Genomic DNA, 20646 nt, shown 5'->3' on the forward strand with positions numbered 1-20646 from the left:
ACCTTGTATCGTAATATACGAAATATGCGAAACTACGAGTACATCAACCAGTTGGTTTATTTGAATTGAAAATGCAACCCACAATACATTTGCAAAAAAGCTGAATACCTACATATTTTCATTTCAGCATTCAGCTTTTTTTGGAAATGTATTGTGGGTTGCATTGTCAATACCGTCGAAATCACTCGTGAAATACCCTGTGTTGGAATTAAACTTGTTATTTATCAACAAGTGACATCTCTGAAAAATTTAGATTTTGGTCAAGAGCAACATTCTTGCAGATTAATGGAGTATCCATACATTTTACAAAAGATTGTATGAAACGAAATACAGTTTATAAAAGAACGTAGGAATAGAAATTTTAACTGAGCCCTAAATTAGCTTATGTAGTTGTTTCTTCATTTTCCCAGTATTGTTTTTGTCTAGGATCTATGCATAATGTCAGATAATTTTGCTGTTTTGAAAGTTATCCATTTAGATATCAAAGTGATTTAGAATGTACCTCTACAACGCGATATCAGTTGGGTCGTTTTATCTGACACTATATTAAAAAATATTTACGAGAAACAACACGATCACGTTGTGAAAATGCCTGTGGAAAATTACAAGAATAAATTAATACAATTAATATTGTTTGGTAGAGACGCTCCTGATTTTATAAACACACAAAAGAACAAAACTACAATTAAACGTATTCATAAATTACATAATCATGAAATCGATAGTAATAATAAGATTCTGAGGAAGATAAAATAAGTGTTTAATAATTCTATCCCGACAACTCCATTTTTCATAAAAGTCTTCAGCACGTTTTCCATATTTTTCAATCGGTAGAAGAAGTCAAAGTGAATTATTACTTTGCAATCTTTGATTTATATATTTATTATATATTGAAGGAGAAGCTGCACCATTCTACGAGAAGAGTCGAAGATGAATGCCGCCATTAATCCGTGATATGTAAAGAATTCCGGAGTGTGCGTATGTCAAATAATATTCTTCCAGCATGTTAAGCAGAGTGGCAAATTTTTAAAGGCGGATGGTTTCGCATCCCGATCTTTCCTTCCCTTCAGCTTTTAATTCTCCAACCATTCCGCCCCAAAATTACACCATAAATTTATGGATGAATTGAATTGTTCCTGTTCGACTACGCCACATAATTTGTCACTTAGTTCCTTACACTCGTTGATGGGTCGAGTCGTTAGAGGAAAAATACGATAAACAACCGTATCAAAAGAAAAAGGATAATGGATGTTCGCCTGTCATTTTAATCGCATTTGGCCGTATTGGCTTCTCCGCGCGCTCGCTTAAAATCGTATTACGGAAAGGTTATGTCTCGTTCACTACCACTTTATTTTCGCCACCGGAATATCTATGCTGCCCTTAGAGTTGTGCTACATCTATCATAAATCGATTTGGGACACTGTCATCGTATACCTATTTTTGAAAGTAACGGACGCTTCGTAAACTTTGCTTATGGGAAAAATATTGTCAGCAAGCAACAGCACTCGTTTTTAAGAGAAACGCGGTCTGCTGATAGAGGGTTGTTGGCAAACCACATGCTGCAGACGTCCACTCTACATTAAAAATAGAATCGTACTTAACTGGAACGTTGGCATTTTATCTTTCTGGCCGATTTTTACTTAAGATAACAGACGAGAAGTGCATTTAAAGTGATCGAAGTCATTATTGCAGATTTTATTGTCCTTTCAAGTTTTCAGCCGAATTTATGGCTTCATTAAATTTGTTTTGGACACAAATTATCCTGTTGTTATTCCGTAATTTAATGCCAATAAAAATATGAAATCGTAAATACCTTTTTGTTAACATACAAAAAATATAGAAAAATGTGTTGGTGTATCAAATTACATTTTTATGCGTCCAGACGAGAAGCTTTCCAATCAATTCAAAACAAAACTTTAATTCGAAACACAAATATTTACTCAAATTCATATATACAGTGAAGTCAGCGACCAGACTCAAGCTCAAATGATACTGTAGGAATCGACTTGCATATTTAGAACTGCAGCGTGCCAGACTCAAGTTCAAATGATGCAGTATCTGCAGAATCGACTCATTTAGAACTGCAGCGTGCACTGCGTATTGGTGCAATGTTTTGTAGATTTTGTGAGTGCGATTGAACCTGTCCAAAAGCATAATATAGAAAAATATTGGTGTTAAAGCAAAATTTTACCGACAACTTTTGAATTTTTTATTACTCAACACAAACAAAAATGTTTTCTGTTTAATGTAAACAAAACGATCTTTACATGTTTGGAAACAACCGGTTCATATGTATTTGTTCGAGAACCCTCTTATTTTTTTTCAACAACCTTGTCATTAATCATCAAACCTTCACGTAGATGCAAGTACAATAGGTTCAGTGACAATTATTACATTTTGTCGAAAGTAAAATATTTCGTGCATGTTGCGGTGCTATTGTTATTATTTCCAAGTGTTTCAATTTATAGAAGTGAAATTTGCTAATGAAAATAAACAGTTTTGGTCAGAAAGATTAATTGTTTATACATGAAAAGCATGAAAAATTAATCGCTCATTAAGAAATCAGACAAAATGTAAATCAAAATCAAACAATAAACCTCAATTTTAGAAACAATATTTTGACTAAATTATTGTTTACCGCAATGGACTTCATTTAAATATATTTTCAAGGAAAGGAAAGGATACATCTGTCATTCCCCCGACGAGGGGCGGGCTGCTGAGGCTTTCCAGAGCCTTTTCAGCCACATTGACAGGAAGATTCGGGATGGGTACGGTGAGGATGGGTGCGGAAGGAGAGGTGATACTGACCCAGCATTCGCCTTATCTGTGATATGAGACATACCACGATGCGATGGTGTGAGGAAACATTTGAAAAAAACCCACACCTGGTCAGGCGGCACCGGGGTTAGAACCCGGGACCTCCCGAATGTAAAGTGGCGCGTTAGGCGCTTGGCCACAGTACTTAACATATTTTCAATCAAGTGCTTCGTTTATAATGAATTTCGGTGTGTTATGAATGAGTGACTGATTGACGGACAGGCACTATTTTTTCCATTTTGTCAACACTCACTTTTTAGTTTGAAATAATAATTTCCTACCTCAGGACAGATGGCTATTAATAATCACCAAATATTAATTCATTAGTTAATCGACAAGAATAAGGACGATAATGCATATCTTGACTCTCTGTATTTCAAATCCTTTACTTTCACAAAACCATCCTAATTTAAATAATTCAATATTCTGGCGAATCAGTCATAATATAAAGAATATAATCAAAACGGTCCTATTAATTTGTCACCAGCAGCAGCAGCGGATAAGAAGTAATAATGAGAATGAGGAACTTTTCTTTTGTCCTTTAAACTTTGAAGGAGACATATGGAAGTTTTTAACAAAGTTTTTTAAATTTATTGACGATAAATTTCGGATTTCTTTAAGTTTAAAAAATATAAAAATGCGAGTACGTTGGTAAATTTTTGAGACGAATTTTATATTTCTTCGCAGAGTTCATCTATTCTTCAACAAACGACATTTTTATTATTTAATGGTACGTCCGAGTCTGATATTTCTCCCAAACTAATTCATTATTTATATTCATAAAAAATGGAAAATCTGATTTATTTTTTATTTTAGATTGATACAATTTGTTAAAGTTATAAATATAATTTTTAAATTTTACTTTATGAATGCCCAAAATGCTTGTATCTTCTTCCAAATTTTTACCAAACATCTTTCTTAGAAAAATATTGTGCAGACGTTGGAAAAAATATTAAAATTTTTGTTTATTAGTATAAAACGCGATCCGTAAAAATAGATTACCTTATAATTTAAAAACTAGAAACCATCTTTATCAGAATCCGGTTTCCGTGGGGGCGCAGCACCTTTTATCTATTACTTCATCTCCCATTAACATAAATACGGCGATAATGACGTTAAGGTTTTCTTTCTGGTGCAACAATTGCCTTATCAGTTTAAACACACTACCGCAAATTCACGTCATTTGCTTCTTTTTTTCCAGAGTTGTAGGCGGTTTGGTTTAATACATTTTAATTTTAATTGAATAAATTTAAATATTTTATAAATACATATAGCAAACGACTTGTAAGTTAGTTCATCTAGTTTAACTAAACATTAGTCGAGATTGCAACGCACGCGAACATTTTTCATTCTAAATCCAAAACGAAGTACAAAAAGACATTTCCTACTCCGAAGAAAAACGTCCCGAATTTAAAAAGGATCATCTGTTCGTTTCGTATTCTCGAATCCTAACACCTTGCTTATGTAGTCTATATCATTCCTGAGATATTTATGTTACTCATTCAGAGTGAAGCCTTCCATTTCGATTTGTTTCGGTGATTCCTCTCTATTTATTCGATCCACGGCATTATATTTGTTATCCTTGAATAGATCATCCTGCTCGTCCTGTAATCAACTCTATCAGGTATTCTCGTAAATATATTTTTAGAATTTGGGAGCAGTTAAAACGTCAGAATAAATTATTTATCAGCAAAAACATCATTACGTGGAAAAAGGTTGAGTAGTATTTTTAAGAATCGTTTCGCGTTAGATGCATCCGGTTTGTGGAATTAGATCGGTCAACAACTATGATTTGAAAGATAGTACCTATTTGCGAAAGAAGATTTCTCCAAAATATTGACCACGTTTAACTTGCAATGCGAGGAAATTTGTTTTTTGGCCTTCTGTGATGGAAACTTTGCAAATACGCACTATTCACGTCACATAAAACTTTGTTTTTACAATTTTAAATGGATGAAGCTGAGTTTCAAGAGAACAATGTATACATTTTGAATTCAATTAGTTTTAGAAAATAAAATCTAAAAGAAATCAAAACAGCAGCGCCATCTGTCGGTTCTACTTTACATTTGACAATTCTTGGGTGCGTTCCATTAAAATTCGAAAAGTAGTAATTGTTTTTAACGGCCAAAAAGCATTATACATACCTTGCGTTTGAAACATTTTGCAACGCTCAGTTTGTGAAACACTCCGCTGCGCATCGTGTTTCAAATTAAACTTCGCGCTGCAAAATGTAACTTCCCACACTCGACTGTAAATAGCTATTTATATATTGTAAATAATGAGTGACGTAATGCTGGAGAGGATTTTTGGTTGTTTTGAAAGAACATTAAAATGTAATTTGTATTTAAGGTAGAAATTTCTAAATTAGTGAAGGTAAGGGATAAATAATTGCTTGGGGAATACGAGTTTATTTTCGTTTTCATGTCAAAAGTTAATCTAGTCTAACGACACGATTACTAACCGGAAATTCAGGTCTAATCATAACCCGGAGGCCATAAAGCTTTGAATGATTAGTTTTATGGCAGAAACATATTGAGGAAGTGTAACGGATGACTAAAACCCATTGCGGAAATAATAAGGTTTTTGGACACTATCCATCTCATAACAATCGAGAAAAATAAGAAAAAACTATTATCCAGAACTTTTAAATATCTCGAAAAATTTTGTGAACATGCACTCAGTATTGAATCCCTCCAGTGCAAATAAATTACTGTGAATTTAGCAGAAGATTGTGGCTTCTCTATAGATGCTCTACGGTCTACGTTATCGTGGCCGCTAAACATTATGACGGTTTTCAAATATTGAAGCAACCTCTCCGCCCAAGCGATTAATATTAAAGAGAATTACAACAGCACCTTCGTAACAGTCAAGTGTCAGATGGTCAAGCGGTGATGACAGAAGTAAATAAGTGGCTGGAGGCCAAAGGTTTTTTGAAGACATCAAATGTGTCTTAGAACTCTTAGGTGGTATTGAGAATCTTTTTTTATTTTTCCTACTCATGCTTCTATTCTACAGGGTCGTTATGAATTCTTATTGTCGCAGTAGGCATTGGTGACGTAGTTGAATGTGCCGCAAGCCTCATACATGAGTGAGACTAGTATCGCCTATATTACCGGCGGTAGTGGAAATCTGTCTACTATAGTCTATTTTTTCCTGGTAGGTTAGTGGAATAGAGTAACCAATAGGGAGGTCGCATTTCGTTGCAGGATTTTGTAAATGGCGCGCGCAACCGCCTACCAGGAAAAAATATACTATAGTTTGTCTAACGTTGCGAGGCTTGCGGCACATCTAAAATTTGTGTGGGTTTTCAACGCCAACTACGATGGGACAATCATTTATAATGACTCTGTATAACTGTAGTAATAAATGATGCACAACCCTTGTAAATTACTCCAACATTTATACCGAAAAATTTGTATCTTTACAGATTTTAATGAGCAGGTAAATTCAATAAAATTGTAATTCACCAGAGATTTGTATGATATATTTCCGTTGAAAACGTTCCTGCTAAAAAACAGAAACCTTAAAAAGCATACTGAGGATACTTCCTTAATGAAACAAGAATTTTCTTTAACAGGCACATTTAATAAATTAACAGTCTCAATTTTAATATGGAGGTAATGAATAATTAATTAAGAAGGAAGCATGCTCATAATTAATGTTAAATTTTTCTTACTGTATTAATTAAAATACCTCCAGTAAGCGAATAACAGAAGGCAGAAATTTTACATTAATACCGTAATTTTCTGATTATTTTTTTGGACATTATTTTAATGTGAATCGCCCACGTTTGGAAAAGCGTGGCTACCATTTTCTCCCCTATTGATTCTTTGTTGTGTTTTTTCTTCGATGAATTGTTAATTTGATTTTTTCATGTTTTCGAGAAATATTTACACAAAACTTTTGAAAAACTGGAGTTTTTGCTGAACTTTCAGCTGCCTCATTGTTTAATTTCAGTTTATGTTTGAGATCTGAATTTGAAATTCGTTTGTGTTAATTTTCGCTCGGAATTCACTATTTTCAAAAGAAGATAAATATTAAAATATTCACGTCAAATTTGCATTCGCTTGTATAAGGTTTATTAACTGTGACGCGTTGCCTCATCGAAAGTTCTGCGAAGCTTACATTTTTAATGGTAAGTCATGGTCGCTGCCCTCCTAATATATTGCTTTCATCATGAATACGGACAGGACCCATTTTTCAGAAATTGATAAAATTTCATTTTATTTACGATCTCGTATTGAGTCATGTTTTTATTTATTGGTTTTAAATGTAATCACAGATCTGGCGGTCGGAGAAGTGTTGTTGCTTAAAACTCCGTCGAAAAATGCGAGAATTGCTTTTGTATTATTAGATTTTCGAACTTGTGAGTATGAAAATCGATTCCCGGTGTAGTTGATGTTTGACAAGCCATATCTCATATCGTCAACCGTCCACAAAATACTCTTTAAGCTAATGAGCCATAATGATCCTCGATACATCCGCAGGAGTTTAAAATAGAATATTAATTAAATTCATCGATTACCATTATCAACATTGTGCAATTAAATCGGTGTTTTCGCTGAAAAGGTGCGAATTTTCTCTGTTCTTTTGTGAACAATGATCCATATCTGTACAATGTTTTCAAAATAAAACATTACAGGCTTCTTCCGCAGCAATCCACCTTGACTGATTACTAACGAACAAATAAAAAATACAATTCAGTGATTTTCCCCCTAGAGCCCATATTTGCACAACGAAAGCAAAAAAGTATTCAGTTTTCACGACTCTGGATTTTTTATTTGCCGCTTCGATACATTTTTACTTGATTAACATTAGCGATTAGATTCAAAAGTAGGTATTTATACGGCAAATTTACTCAGCAAGGACTTAATTGGTTCAGATAGCTTTGACATTCCCGTTATCTCATTTATCATTTCCGTGCTTATCTCGTTAGTCACAATATTCAGATCAATGAAATCAATGATCTACAATTACCTAATTTACACAGTTTTCAGTCGAGTCCTGTATCGTTCTCGTTCCGTCATTAAGACTTGGTAAACAAGTCGTTTAAAAAAAACGTCAACAATATTTAAATCCCCATTTAAATGGTAGATAATGAAATGCGTAATTTTGGTAAACATGTGAATTGAGGTGTTGATGTTTTTTACAGAAAAGTCGTCGGAGATGTGGGCGAGAGAGTCCTCCGGAGTACTCCGGATTGGGGAGAGACTGCAGCCAACGGTGACCACTTGTGGGTACCCACGTCGGTTTCCGGGGACTTCTGTTACATCGGAGATATGGACTGCACGGTAAGAACTTAATCATTGTAAACACTGCCATTGTAAAGGATACGTGAATAATAAAGTGTATCACGTCATACACAACATTCATTATTCTATACAAATTTACGCATCCTTTTTATTATTTGTAATTGGATTTTTTGTGTTGTCAGAAGGAGATTTCTACAGCTCGCCAGTTTGTTTGCTGGGGATGAAATTCGTACCTATATTAAAACTTTTTAACAATTAGATTTAGCCGCCCCCGTCCATTTACACGCTGACAAAAATCAACATGAGGGAATATAATGCCTAAATAATGAAGCGGCGCGTTGTATTTGGTTTCCTGATATATTACTTCCAAGAACAATGAGATTATTTGAATGTGTGAATGTTCCCAGAGCTGAAATATAATTTCAACTCAATTAATACTAATATTTAAATGCGATTACAAAACCTTTAGTTATTCTGAAACGGAGTGTATTTTCAACACAAAACTCCGAAAAGTTTATCAGTTGCTGCAAATTAAAAACCTACATTTTCGCATATCGTAAAAAAAAATACAACCACATTTTTTTAAATTTGGTAAATTTCAATAAACTGTGGAAAGATCCAGTACTTTGTTTGCACAATAATCGGAAATTGGAAACACAAAATTAAGTGTGATTCTTTTTTTATTTACTAAATCCAAAATTAAATGTTCTGAACAAAAAATCCAACAATTACAGTGTGATCAAAAAGAACTGGAGTAACTTCCGGTTGTTGAATGGTTGACGACTTCACACTGACAGTTGACAGTTCAAGTTATTGGATTGGGAACTGGTCGTTAAGTTGGCACTACCAGCAAAAGTAACTAGGCGCGCCAATAAGGTATTTGGAATTTATGACAGATCTCACTGAAGTACAGTTTAATCATACATTTCAAGCGACCTAGAATTAACTCTGATTTCCTAAAAATGAAACGAAAATTTCTCATACATTTCGTGACGTCATTCCAAAACTTTTACTTCTGTTTTGATAAAAGTTTATTTCTGGACTGTGTGTGTATGTTTATTTCCAATTGTTTATTAACGGACTTAAGGTAATCTGTGGGTGGTCGAATGTTGTGTCAAGACACAGTGCCACAATTATATTTTTTATGTTTTATAAATAAAAAACAAAATTATTAACCCTTTGTTAAAATTGGAAAACAGCGACAACAGGCAACTAAAAATTATTGAGAAATCTGAAAATACCTGAGCTGATACATTATGAAAATTTAATTATTTCTGACATTTAAGCAAAAACTACAAGAATTGTCAACAATTTTATTTCTTTCATAAGATACGAATAAATTTAAACTGACAAAGAATGTTCACAATCACTTAAAAAAGAAGATTATTCTGCTATTAAAAGATATTTCATGTTACATTTACTGGTAACTATTTTATGATAACAAGCTTTTAACGCAACCAACAAAACATTTAACTTGAATAAGTTTTGATAGTTTTCAGCAGTGGTAATTAAAACTTGAATCGAAGATTCGATTAAGTCGTAATTATCACTTCTGAAAATCTTTCTCTCCGGGATTTAATCTGCTGTTGCTCTTTTAAAAAAGACTTTCGAATGCAAGTTTACGGAAGCTGCAAGCTGACGCAATTGCTGCTTCGCTTCGAAATTTTCCAACGGCTTTAGCAGCAATATAACTCACAACAACATTCGTGTTGAGCTTGCTTAAATCGCTTCGAGTTAGTAGCTGGTTATCATATTCCAAAAATATGAGAGGGTTCTTGTCAGTATGTTCAGTAATGATTTAATAAAACAGAGGTTGTTGCGGGTCTTTTTTTCCTGAAAAAATCTGAAACGTACGAAAATAACAAGCTCAATGTTTTTATTGTAAAATAATGAACTAGTTTTTTGTGGTCCTGAAAACAACTTCGTAGTTCTTTAGTTTTTGGTTTATTTATTATTCGCTGAATGTAAAGTTTTTGAATAAACTGAAAAGTTTCAAAAGCTTCTGCTAACACCTATTGGTCGAATGCAAAATTTAAAAACACAAAAAAATGGTGCATTTTTTTTTGTAAAATTTCTCTGTTTAAGGTGTTCTCGTTTTCGCCTCGGATGATGTTTTTGGAACCGAAACAAAAATGTGTGTTGCATTTTTCATGATGTTTAAATTAGGTTCTTCGAGAGACCTGATTAGGAGAGTTGTGATTTTATTTAACAAGAAAACGTGTCTTGGTAAAGTTTTGTCCAAAAGAGTAAATAGGAAAAATTTTGTGAATGATTTTGGTAGATTTGTGATTGAAGTTTTCGTCTGAAAGAAATTTTTACACATTGACCAATAAATTGAAAATTTATTTTATTATAGATACTTAATGAATAAAGGTGTAAAATCAATAAGTGGATGTATAAAACATAAAACAGCTTTAAAATAAATTTCTAGATGCTATAAAGACTTGAATTGTCTCCCCCTGTTAAATTTACTCTCCCGCGAATATCCCTTGAAAGCACTCGGTCAAGCCGAAGGAAAAAAAAAAGAGCTTCATCAGACTTATGAGAGACTCTTTTTAAGTGTCAGCTGAACACCGATCACAGTCCTCGGTTGATGAGCGGGTGACCCAGTGATGCGCATTGTTGCCAACACAACACATAAATTAATAATTATCCCAAAGATAATATCATACAATAGGTATATTTTTTATAATTACAATTTACAGATAGAAGCAAGCAAAATCAAAGTAATAAGCAAATTCATTCTCAAAACGTACTAAAAATGTAAAAGTCGTACCAGAAGGTACTAGTTTTAGTACTATAGTACTAAAATGGTAATACTGAATCCTGGTAAATATGGCGATGGTTTTCATTCGGAGCAAGAAGTCTATGTGCATGTCGACGGGTGGCGCCGCCTGGCGGCACCCCATCGTACCATTGGTTTACGGATACAACACGTGCTTTACGGAAAATATCGAGTTTAATTAATTGTGTGTTCAAGAAAAGCAATAAAAAATAATGCTTCTACATTTTTCAATAAGGGAAGACAACAATGAATCGTTGTGTACACATGGATTACATAGAATATCTTTCAATTTTAATTGAAACATGAATGAAATTTAAAAAAGCACTGTAAAAACGATCCGAATCAAAATTTTGTTGTTGAACTTGCTCATTTGTAATTAAAATATGACAACAATAACATTGATCGCTGTTTTGAGGCGCCAACTGTTCTCTAAATCCGTTTTTACACCGACAAATTTCAAAAATTACTGTAAAAACGTTCCGGATTAAATTTTGTCCTTGAACTTGCTCATTTGTAATTAAAATGTGGCAACAACACCACAGGTCGCTTTTTTGAGGCGCTAACTTTTTTCTAAATCGGTTTTTAAACCGGAAATTTCTTTTTTTTTACACAAAAAATATGTATTATTGAAGCGCACAACTTTTCCACGTACACAACATTCCGAACACAATTAAGAACTTTTTGCGGTTCCGCTAATAACGCAATTGATTATTGTTTGCAGTACTCAATGTCTTTTTATGCAGCCGCGGCACGAGAGCATTTCTACTCGTTTGTGAATGAATTCAGATAAAAAATGGACATAAACAAAAAATATTTGAACACCCGCATTGCAAGCGAACCAATAGTTCCTATTAGCGCCACTGCGACCGCTAGTGTCGCCTAGACCTCTGATCCCGCCTACCTGAGTACCTGACACAGCCTTATAGGCGTGACCACAACTAATTAGAACGATGGACGCTGGTGGAGCTTCTCCAACGACGAGAGCTCTAAGGAACAAATATTGAACAAAAAATTCTTTAAAATATGTTCTCCAATTGTCAATGCAAAGGAATCACATATTTCGCTACAACAAATAAATGAAAGAATTTCTGATGAAAACTTTTATTTCGAAATGAATTCTCCAAGAAAATAATTTACGTTACGTCAGTGCAAGAAATTAACTAATAATGATAGTGAGATTAAATCTTGAATATAAATAAAAATTAAAAATTTTGAGAAATAAATTACCGTGGAAATGAAAATATGTATGTACAACTGTGCTTTCTGTACCTATACATCTTACTAAAATCCAGTGATCTATGAAGCTACGGTTGTTTGGGTTGTGGCCGATTGCCCTAAGGCACCCAACTTTCTCATCCCCCGTTTGACAAAACTGTGAATGAATTCTGTTAAATTCAAATATTTTCAATATTTTTAAAACTCTATCTCTTTTCATCAAAATCTTAAATTTGTCTCTCGAGATGCAAGGGAGAGGAGAGAAGTGAAGGAAACGAACACGTTTGGAACGTGAACGAAAGAGAAGGAATTTCGGCCGGTGTCATCTATTTATAGGAATGTTGGGACCAAACGCGGCACGAACGAAGCCCGCTCATTGGCCGGCTAATGAGAGAGCAGAGTGCCCCGGACGCAAGGGCGCTCGGGTGACAGAATCTAAACTTTTGTCTCAATACAATAAATATTTTGCAACAAAAAAAAAGAAGAAATTACATTGCAATATTAAATGATTTTATATTTCTAAGAAGGGCTTAAAATGCTACTTACGCAAGCTCTAAAATTTTATTTTTATAATGCCATGCACATGCACATTTTGTTGATATTCTAAATCTAAGAATTTTCTTACTTCTGTTCGAAACATGGTGTTGTCGTTAATTTTTTGTATTTTCCAGCAGCTTCTTTTTTATTGTGTTTTATTTCTTTTCCACTTATTATTGTCCCGTTAATTGACAAATATTTTGAGACATTAATATGCATTTAGAGGTATCAAAAATTTCGCTCTCAATAAATGGTCCTTAAAGGCGTTTGGTAGAAATTATCCAAAAAAATAAATCAAAATTTTATTAATCTTGAATTTTTTAATTTGAATAACGTTTAATTACACCGCTTCTGCTTTTTGAAATGATTTATCCTTTTGACGTTTATCATTGTTGCTATTGATTTGTTTCTACTAAGACAATTTTTTTTTCAGAAACACGGAGCACGGATGAAATGTTCTGCCTGCAACGTGGTGGCGCACCAAAATTGCATAGGGATCTTAATGGATAAGATGCGATTTACATGCAAGCCTACATTCAGAGACGTGGGGGTGAGGCAATACAGGGAACAGACCTCGATCCATCACCACTGGGTACACAGACGTTCAGAGAAGGGTAAATGTCGGCAATGTGGCAAGGTGAGGAGGAGGAAGTAGGGTCGGATCCTGTTATTATTTAGGACCAACTAGATTGCTCTAATTTACTTGCTCTTGTCCCAAGAAAAACACGCAGCGCCGCAAATTATTTATCTTGGAAAACGAAATTGGACTCACCGACGTTTGTTCTGGTTGGAAATTACTCGAGCGGTCGAGATTATCTCTGGATAAAGTGTGAATTTTTCAAATCCGCAAACGCTCTATAAATACACAAATCTTGCTGCGAATGCATTTTTTCTAACATTTAACAGATGAGTCAGAAGAAGGACAATAGAAGTGTATTTTCTGTTGCAGTCATTCCAGTCGAAGTTGTCGTTTAGTTCCAAGGAAATCGTCGCCATTAGCTGCTCGTGGTGCAAGGCAGCTTACCATAACAAAGACACCTGCTTCAATATCCAACGAATAGGTGAAGAATGTAATTTAGGTAAGCTTTAGCAACTTTGGTAATTTCCTTTTCCTCTTCATTATTGGGAAGTTTGGCGGAAATTTATTTAAATCCTCGTCAATGTTTTAAGTTTGAGTTTGCGAAGGTATGCGTGGGCATCGGACAGGAAAGCAAAAGACGGTTTGATTAATGATGAAAGCATAATTCTGGGTCACTATTATGAACTTGCTTCCCCAATTGTCTTAAGGGGAATTCTTGCCAAGGGATCTAAATTACGGTCCGCAGCAGCGCAACTACAAAACTCGTATAATTAAATTAGACACGATTAAAGCAACGCGTGTTTATTTTTGTTCAACTACTTTAAAAACACCATTACTTTAATTGTAATGTGCGAAATAATCGTATTATAGACGATTATGGTGCAAATAATGTGGAATCTGCAGGCGAAACATCAGCAATAATTACAAGATGTATATTTACATGTTTGCGCTTTGAGTTTTACTGATTGACGTAATTAATTGCTTAAATCAAATAATCAACAAAATACATCTATCATCAAAAGTACATAACAATCAGAATTTCGATCATTAACAGACGGAACGGAGCTTTTCAAACAAACAATTCCACACAAACTTAAAAATATAATTTTTACAGCGGGAAGAGGCAGCGAAAATGCAAAATAGACAACGATCCTGTTCGTCTAGAGTACGATGTGGCACAAACTGTTATGTCTAGGAAAACAAATTTACCAGCACAGAAATAATTCTCTCGTTTGCTGTCATGAGTGCGCGTCACGGATGGGCTGCAAGAACCCAATCCCGTTGAATCAATGCGAAAAACTCTGCTTCGCATTGATTGATTTGACAAATTGATTTTATGTGTTTGTGATTTAAAAAATGACACTTGCGGATTATCCAAAGCATGTTTCATGTATTTATTGTGATATTTTAAAGTTTACAAAGCCACAATAAAAATTTTCAACGTTATCCTGGACGATTTAAATTTACACCAACAGTTTCCATCATACACATTTTACTTTTTAGACGAATAAGTATAAAGCGCGAGCTTATGAATCCAGTAGTTTGATTGATAAATCGATTACGATACGATCTACATAAAAAACCTTCAGTTTGGGGAGAATTTTGTCATCCGCCTCCATATTTATGGATCTGACAGGCCTCCCACTTGCTAAGAAAAATTTTATTGTGTCAGTTGGCACTAGCATCACACGGGGAGTTTCTCATCAAAAGCATTTACTTTTTTGCGTTTTCAACAATTTCCACCGCCCCCACAGTATTAACTTTTTTTTATTGATTTCACTCTGATACTTTGTGCCTTGCCATTCCAAATTTTCAAATAACTTCTTTAGCGATTTAATTTAGTTTAATCTTCTTCTGCGTGAGAAACTTCAGGTGGACTCCCGCCACTATTTTACATTACAAATCTAAAGCCACGGCAAAGTGGCCTAGATAACTTTTTTCTTTTAAGACCCTTTCTAACAGTAATGACGAAAACTAAATTTCCAAACTTTATACATAGTGTATTTTTGCACCTGTTATACGTGAGTTTGCTCTAATTTTTATTATTATTATTTGATAATTTCAGGTGTTCACAGCAGTATTGTGGTTCCTCCGTCTTGGATAGTTAAGTTGCCGAGGAAAGGAAGTTTCAAATCTAGTCTCAGAAAATCTCCGAAGAAACGGGCTTCCAGTAAAAGAAAAAACAAAGACAAGGTGAGTTTTGCATAACACTTTTCTAGATTGTCGAAAAATATTTTCCAACTAAAGCTTGTCGGTTTAAATCACAGCATAAGCGCCATTTTCTTGCAAACATGTCTTTATCATGTGAATAAATTTAATTTCACGGTAGTTATCTCTAGAGCTCACTACTTCAGTTTTGTCAGTCTGTTGTGCAGCATCTTACTGCCCTGTAGTTGGAGATTATTAGATTTTACGTCGCTACCAGGATAGTTTTATTCCTCTCTGGAAAGAAGATCAAGACAGAAAACCAACCTTAACGATACAATATTGCTTGCCAAAAAGACGACATGCAGGGTATATTATGTTGTGAAATTAAGTTACGAACAGATATGTTCTGGGGAAAGTACAAGACCTAATGATTCGAAAGCTACCTTAAGGAATACTTCCATTACAAAATTTAACAATGTATATCTACAACGATATAGGAGTAATAAAAAATGGCTTTACTTTTTCTTCTATTGAAAAAATACGAAAAATGTTTTTTCAGATCTATTATACAAGGTGATTCATGGATAATAATGAGCACGACGGAATTGAGGATGCAACCCACAATACAGCTGGATGAGCTTTACGTTCCAAATGTATTGTGGGTTGCATTTTCAATTCCGTCGGGGTCATTATTACTTATGAAGTTATGAATCACCTTGTATAGGAATTTTGTCACAAATGATTGCTTTTATAAGTTTCTTGTTTGTAAATAAATAATGACAGAAACTGCTACAATTAAAATTATTTTTAAATTTATTACCACTATCAAAGTTTTATTTTATTATCACACTACAAGCTATTGTACGATTGTTAAAAAAACAAAAAAATTCTTTGTCCAAACTTTCGCAGCGATTTCCACACCTTTGTCGCGTTCCCAGTTGCCACTGCTGGCTTTAGCAAAAACATTCCAGTGTCAGTAAATTGTCTGCGAACGTTCATTCTACACAAAGACATATTTTCGGTGAAATCACGGTTGTTTTCAACGGTCCTTATTACATTATCGTCCCTCGGCAGTGCACGATTAATGGACATTTAGATAAATTTGATGCTCCTGAGAGAAGTCCCAGTAATTGACACCTTTTATTTAAATGGGTTTTGTGCTCCTGGGCATTTTATCCACCCCAACGCCAGCTGAGTTTTTATCGATGACACCCTGAATAATACATTTCTAAACAAAAATTCATTCACTAATTTGACAAACTCGATGACTTTAACAATAACAAAGTTGTCAACGACAGCCGGAAACATCCCGTATAGACCAAAACTGTAAACGGCAAAGTTAAATCAGATTAAACACACTTTTGGCGAAAAGTTCAAACGGAAGTTTTTCGTTTGCAGTGTCGAGTTGGACCGTTTCATTATACCGGGCGCAAACCTCTCACCCCCGTTTTTTCCTCCATTTATGGAGATAGGATTATAAATTTGTTTCCCCAATGATTCAACTTCCTCTAGAAAAATATAACGACAACACAGACAAAACATAATTTTTAGGCACCCTTAATGAAAACGGTAATTTTACGTACTCACAAGCGGACGAAAAGTAATTCTTTTTCGGACGCTGACCATGGCGCCATCTGTTTGTTTCTTTAGCAAATTAGCAACGAAACCGACAAAACCGATAATTGTCCTGTCACCATAAATTATGTAAATAAGTAAATTTCTAGTTTTGTTGGCAAGCTGATAACAAATACTATAAAAAAATGTTAATAAGTATGTATTAATAAATATGTACATATTTGAAAAAAGTAGATACAAAATAAATTTGTCATTTTTCCAATGATGTCTTGTGTCCTTGCTTGTTTTCAAGCCTCGGCTGCGCCTCAGCCAGAAAACTCAGATTTGAACGAAGAAGATGCAGTTTTTGGCTTTGATACACAAGTAACTATTTTAGTTTGCACAATAAAGAATAAATGCCAATTATACTTGTGTTAGTTACAAAATTTATATACAGGGTGATTTACGAGGAATAATGAGCCCGATGGAATAGAAAATGCAACCCACAATACATTGGAACAAAAAGCCGGACATCGAAGCGGTAAATGTCCGGGTTTTTCTCCTGATGAATTGCGGGTTGCATTTTCTATTCCATCGGGCTCATTATTCCTCGTAAATCACCCTGTATTATATAATCAAATGTCTTTATGTCAGAGTAATGTTGACCAAAGATCCTACTAATCAGAGGACTAATATTCAAAAGATCAGTGAAGTATGTTTCAAGATCAATATATAATTACTTTCGCTTTTTTCGAGAGGAATTTATTCAGAATCCAAAAAGCGGTGGTTGATTTGATTGATTTCACAACATATCAAAAGAAAGCAATTTTATCTGGCTTCAAAGAGTACATTGAGAGTAATTCGATATCTTTCAAATAATAAAAATCATGTCTCGCTGCGGAGAAGATTAATTGGAATCCATGAACACAGCGCGCGATCTTTTCAAGAGACAACATTAAAGTCGCTGTCAAAGAGCGCGATGCAATAAAGAAAAATTAAACATCACGTCAGAAGATTTCTCTCCCGTACCTGCCCGATTCGTTTTCCCAAATCTGGGAGACTCGAAATCTCTTCGGGGAATAAATCTGTGTCTTTGAGCATTTCTTTTCCATCTTCGCAGGATAAGGAACACAGGACGTTCGCGATCAAACCGATACCGTCGACCAACGTGACTCCCGTCATAGTGTTCATCAATCCGAAATCGGGCGGCAATCAAGGCTCCAAACTCCTGCAGAAATTCCAGTGGCTGTTGAATCCCAGACAGGTGTTCGATCTGACGCAGGGCGGTCCCAAGATGGGCTTGGAAATGTTCAAGAAAGTGCCTAACCTGCGAGTTCTTGCTTGCGGCGGGGACGGAACCGTCGGTTGGGTTTTGAGTGTTATCGACCAAATCGGGATCTCGCCCGCTCCTGCCGTCGGGGTTCTTCCTCTTGGAACAGGAAATGATCTGGCCAGGGCGCTCGGATGGGGCGGGGTAAGGCTAATTCCACAAATTCTCTAGTTCTGTTGGCGATTCGAACCATCGCGTAAACGAAAATGTAAAAAAAAAACAACTTGCAAAAACGACCGACGCCAATAATAATTGAAGCTTTCACACGCTGCAGCCTCTGGATTTTTTATTTGTTGTTGCGTCGTTCAGAAAATCAATTTTCAAGATTTCACTCTGATCCTTTGGTAATAATAATTTTAATCTAACTTGGACAGTCTGCTGACAACTTTAAATCTCAAAGCTTTATCCGCTTTTTGGTGAAATATTTGCCTCGTGAACTTTTACCTGTTAATTTTCGTTGTCTGAGCATTGGCGGAGAGGTTTATTAAAACACGAAATCAATAAATGTTCTGCATAATACGTCACATCACACATTATCCTAGTTTCGTTAAAAGGACCAATATGAACCTTGAGCGTGAAGTTTAATTTTGAACGAAGTCGGTATAAAGTTTGTGAAAATTAACTAAACCAATTAGGTTTAGGTAAATAATAAAACATAAGTGTATTTGAATTTGTAATGACGTGAGTGAACGTGGAACGTTTACTTTCTTGGCTGGCAACTTTGTCTAAATTGTTTAATGTAATTGTAACTTTTGTAGCAACTTCATTAATTTTGCAGGGTTACACCGACGAACCAATTTCTAAAATCCTGTCCAATATTAGCGGTAGCGAAACTGTGTTACTAGATAGGTGGTGTTTAGAAGTCGAGAAGAACCCTAACGCAGAAGCTAACGAGAACGGCAAGGATAATTTACCTCTCAACGTTGTAAATAATTATTATTCATTAGGTGTCGATGCTCATATTGCCTTAGAATTCCACGAAGCTCGAGGTTGGAGCCTGTTTAATAATGAAAGAACAATTTGCTCAAGTGTGTTCGAATTGCAGAAGCTCATCCTGAAAAATTCAACTCTAGATTAAGAAACAAGATGTTTTATGGTCAAATGGGGGGTAAAGATTTGCTCAAACGGAAATGGAAAGGTCTGGCGGATTTCGTCACTCTAGAGTGCGACGGAAAAGACTTGACACATAAACTGAAAGAACTCAAAGTCCACGCTATCGTCTTCTTGAACATTCCCAGGTAAAATACGCGGTCTCCACACGTGTGACATACAAACAAATGACTTGCAGTTATGGCGGCGGAACGCGACCTTGGAACAGGTCAATGGGGACGTACGAACCGAGCACCGAAGACGGTCTCATCGAAGTCGTCGGTTTGACAACATATCAGCTTGTGAGTAAGTTTAGGGATTTGGCACACTCATTTCTGCACATTTTGAAAAACGCCAAAGCTCGATGGTTTGATCTTCAAAATTCTTGCAGCCTCTGCTTCAAGCTGGAGGTCACGGTACGTGCATCACTCAATGCAGATCGGCGAAGATTGTCACCTCCAAAACCATACCCATGCAAGTGGACGGAGAAGCTTGTAAACTCAACCCATCGATAATAAACTTGTCGCTTTTGAATAAAGCCCCCATGTTGTCCAAACGAAAGTGTGGAAAACCCAACGTACCACAGACACCTCTTGACAATCTCAAAATCTGTGTTCACAGAATTGGCATGGTCGACTATGAGCAACACCACTACGACAAGGATTTGTTGACTCAAGCGGGTAAGTCGAGAGTCTTGAGACGTTGAGGTTTACAAAATTGGAAAACATGTTTTTGTAGCGATAAGTATCGGCACGATAGAGGTGAATCCGGTGTGGGATTTGGAGCAAGTGAGAGCGCTGATCAACAAATTCATCGAAGATTCCAAAGAGCATCAGAAGATGTTCCCCGAGTGGTGTTTCTTGGATTGTGAGTGTCAGCCGTAACGATCGACTGTCTGCGATAACAGTTTTGTCGCTTTCAGCGTGCACTGCTGAAAGGTGTTTCAGGATAGATAAGGCCCAGGAAAACTTGCATTACGTGTCGGATATCGCCGTGGAGAATTTGTACATCTTGGATTGTGGCGGCGGAACAGTTCCGCAAACTCCCGAAGATGAGACAGCGGCACCGTCTCCTAGTTCGATTAATCAAACGTCATACATTATTCCGGAAATGCGAGTCAGGTAAAGTTTCGTGATTAATTGTTGTGATTAATTATTGAATTGTGTGATTTAGCGATGAGGGTAGCTTGGATTCACCGAGTGATCAGCCGCCGATGAGTCCGAAGATGCTGCAGTCTCCCGAAGAGTATCCCAGCGAAACAATTCCAGTAGAGAAGCAAAATGGTGACAAGCAATTAGCGCGTATTTCTCCCGATGCTAGCGTGAAAATCAGAAGGTAC

At 35.5% G+C, this 20646-nt stretch overlaps 1 protein-coding gene across 6 annotated transcripts in view; it reads left to right on the forward strand.

Moving 5' to 3' along the window:
- Positions 1-20646, forward strand: part of rdgA (retinal degeneration A) — a 133277-nt gene that overhangs the window by 108314 nt on the left and 4317 nt on the right. For all 6 annotated transcript variants that reach the window (XM_069052731.1, XM_069052734.1, XM_069052733.1 and 3 more), the window contains 12 exons: positions 7970-8108; positions 13040-13243; positions 13556-13685; positions 15252-15379; positions 18009-18362; positions 18997-19207; positions 19264-19456; positions 19507-19609; positions 19699-19987; positions 20046-20174; positions 20230-20428; positions 20481-20642. In XM_069052731.1, the coding sequence (XP_068908832.1) occupies positions 7970-8108; positions 13040-13243; positions 13556-13685; positions 15252-15379; positions 18009-18362; positions 18997-19207; positions 19264-19456; positions 19507-19609; positions 19699-19987; positions 20046-20174; positions 20230-20428; positions 20481-20642 (2241 nt within the window). The remainder of the gene's footprint in view (positions 1-7969; positions 8109-13039; positions 13244-13555; positions 13686-15251; positions 15380-18008; positions 18363-18996; positions 19208-19263; positions 19457-19506; positions 19610-19698; positions 19988-20045; positions 20175-20229; positions 20429-20480; positions 20643-20646) is intronic.

This window comes from Tenebrio molitor, chromosome 7 (genome assembly GCF_963966145.1).
Source record: "Tenebrio molitor chromosome 7, icTenMoli1.1, whole genome shotgun sequence".
In the NCBI taxonomy this organism is placed as follows: Eukaryota; Metazoa; Arthropoda; class Insecta; order Coleoptera; family Tenebrionidae; genus Tenebrio; species Tenebrio molitor.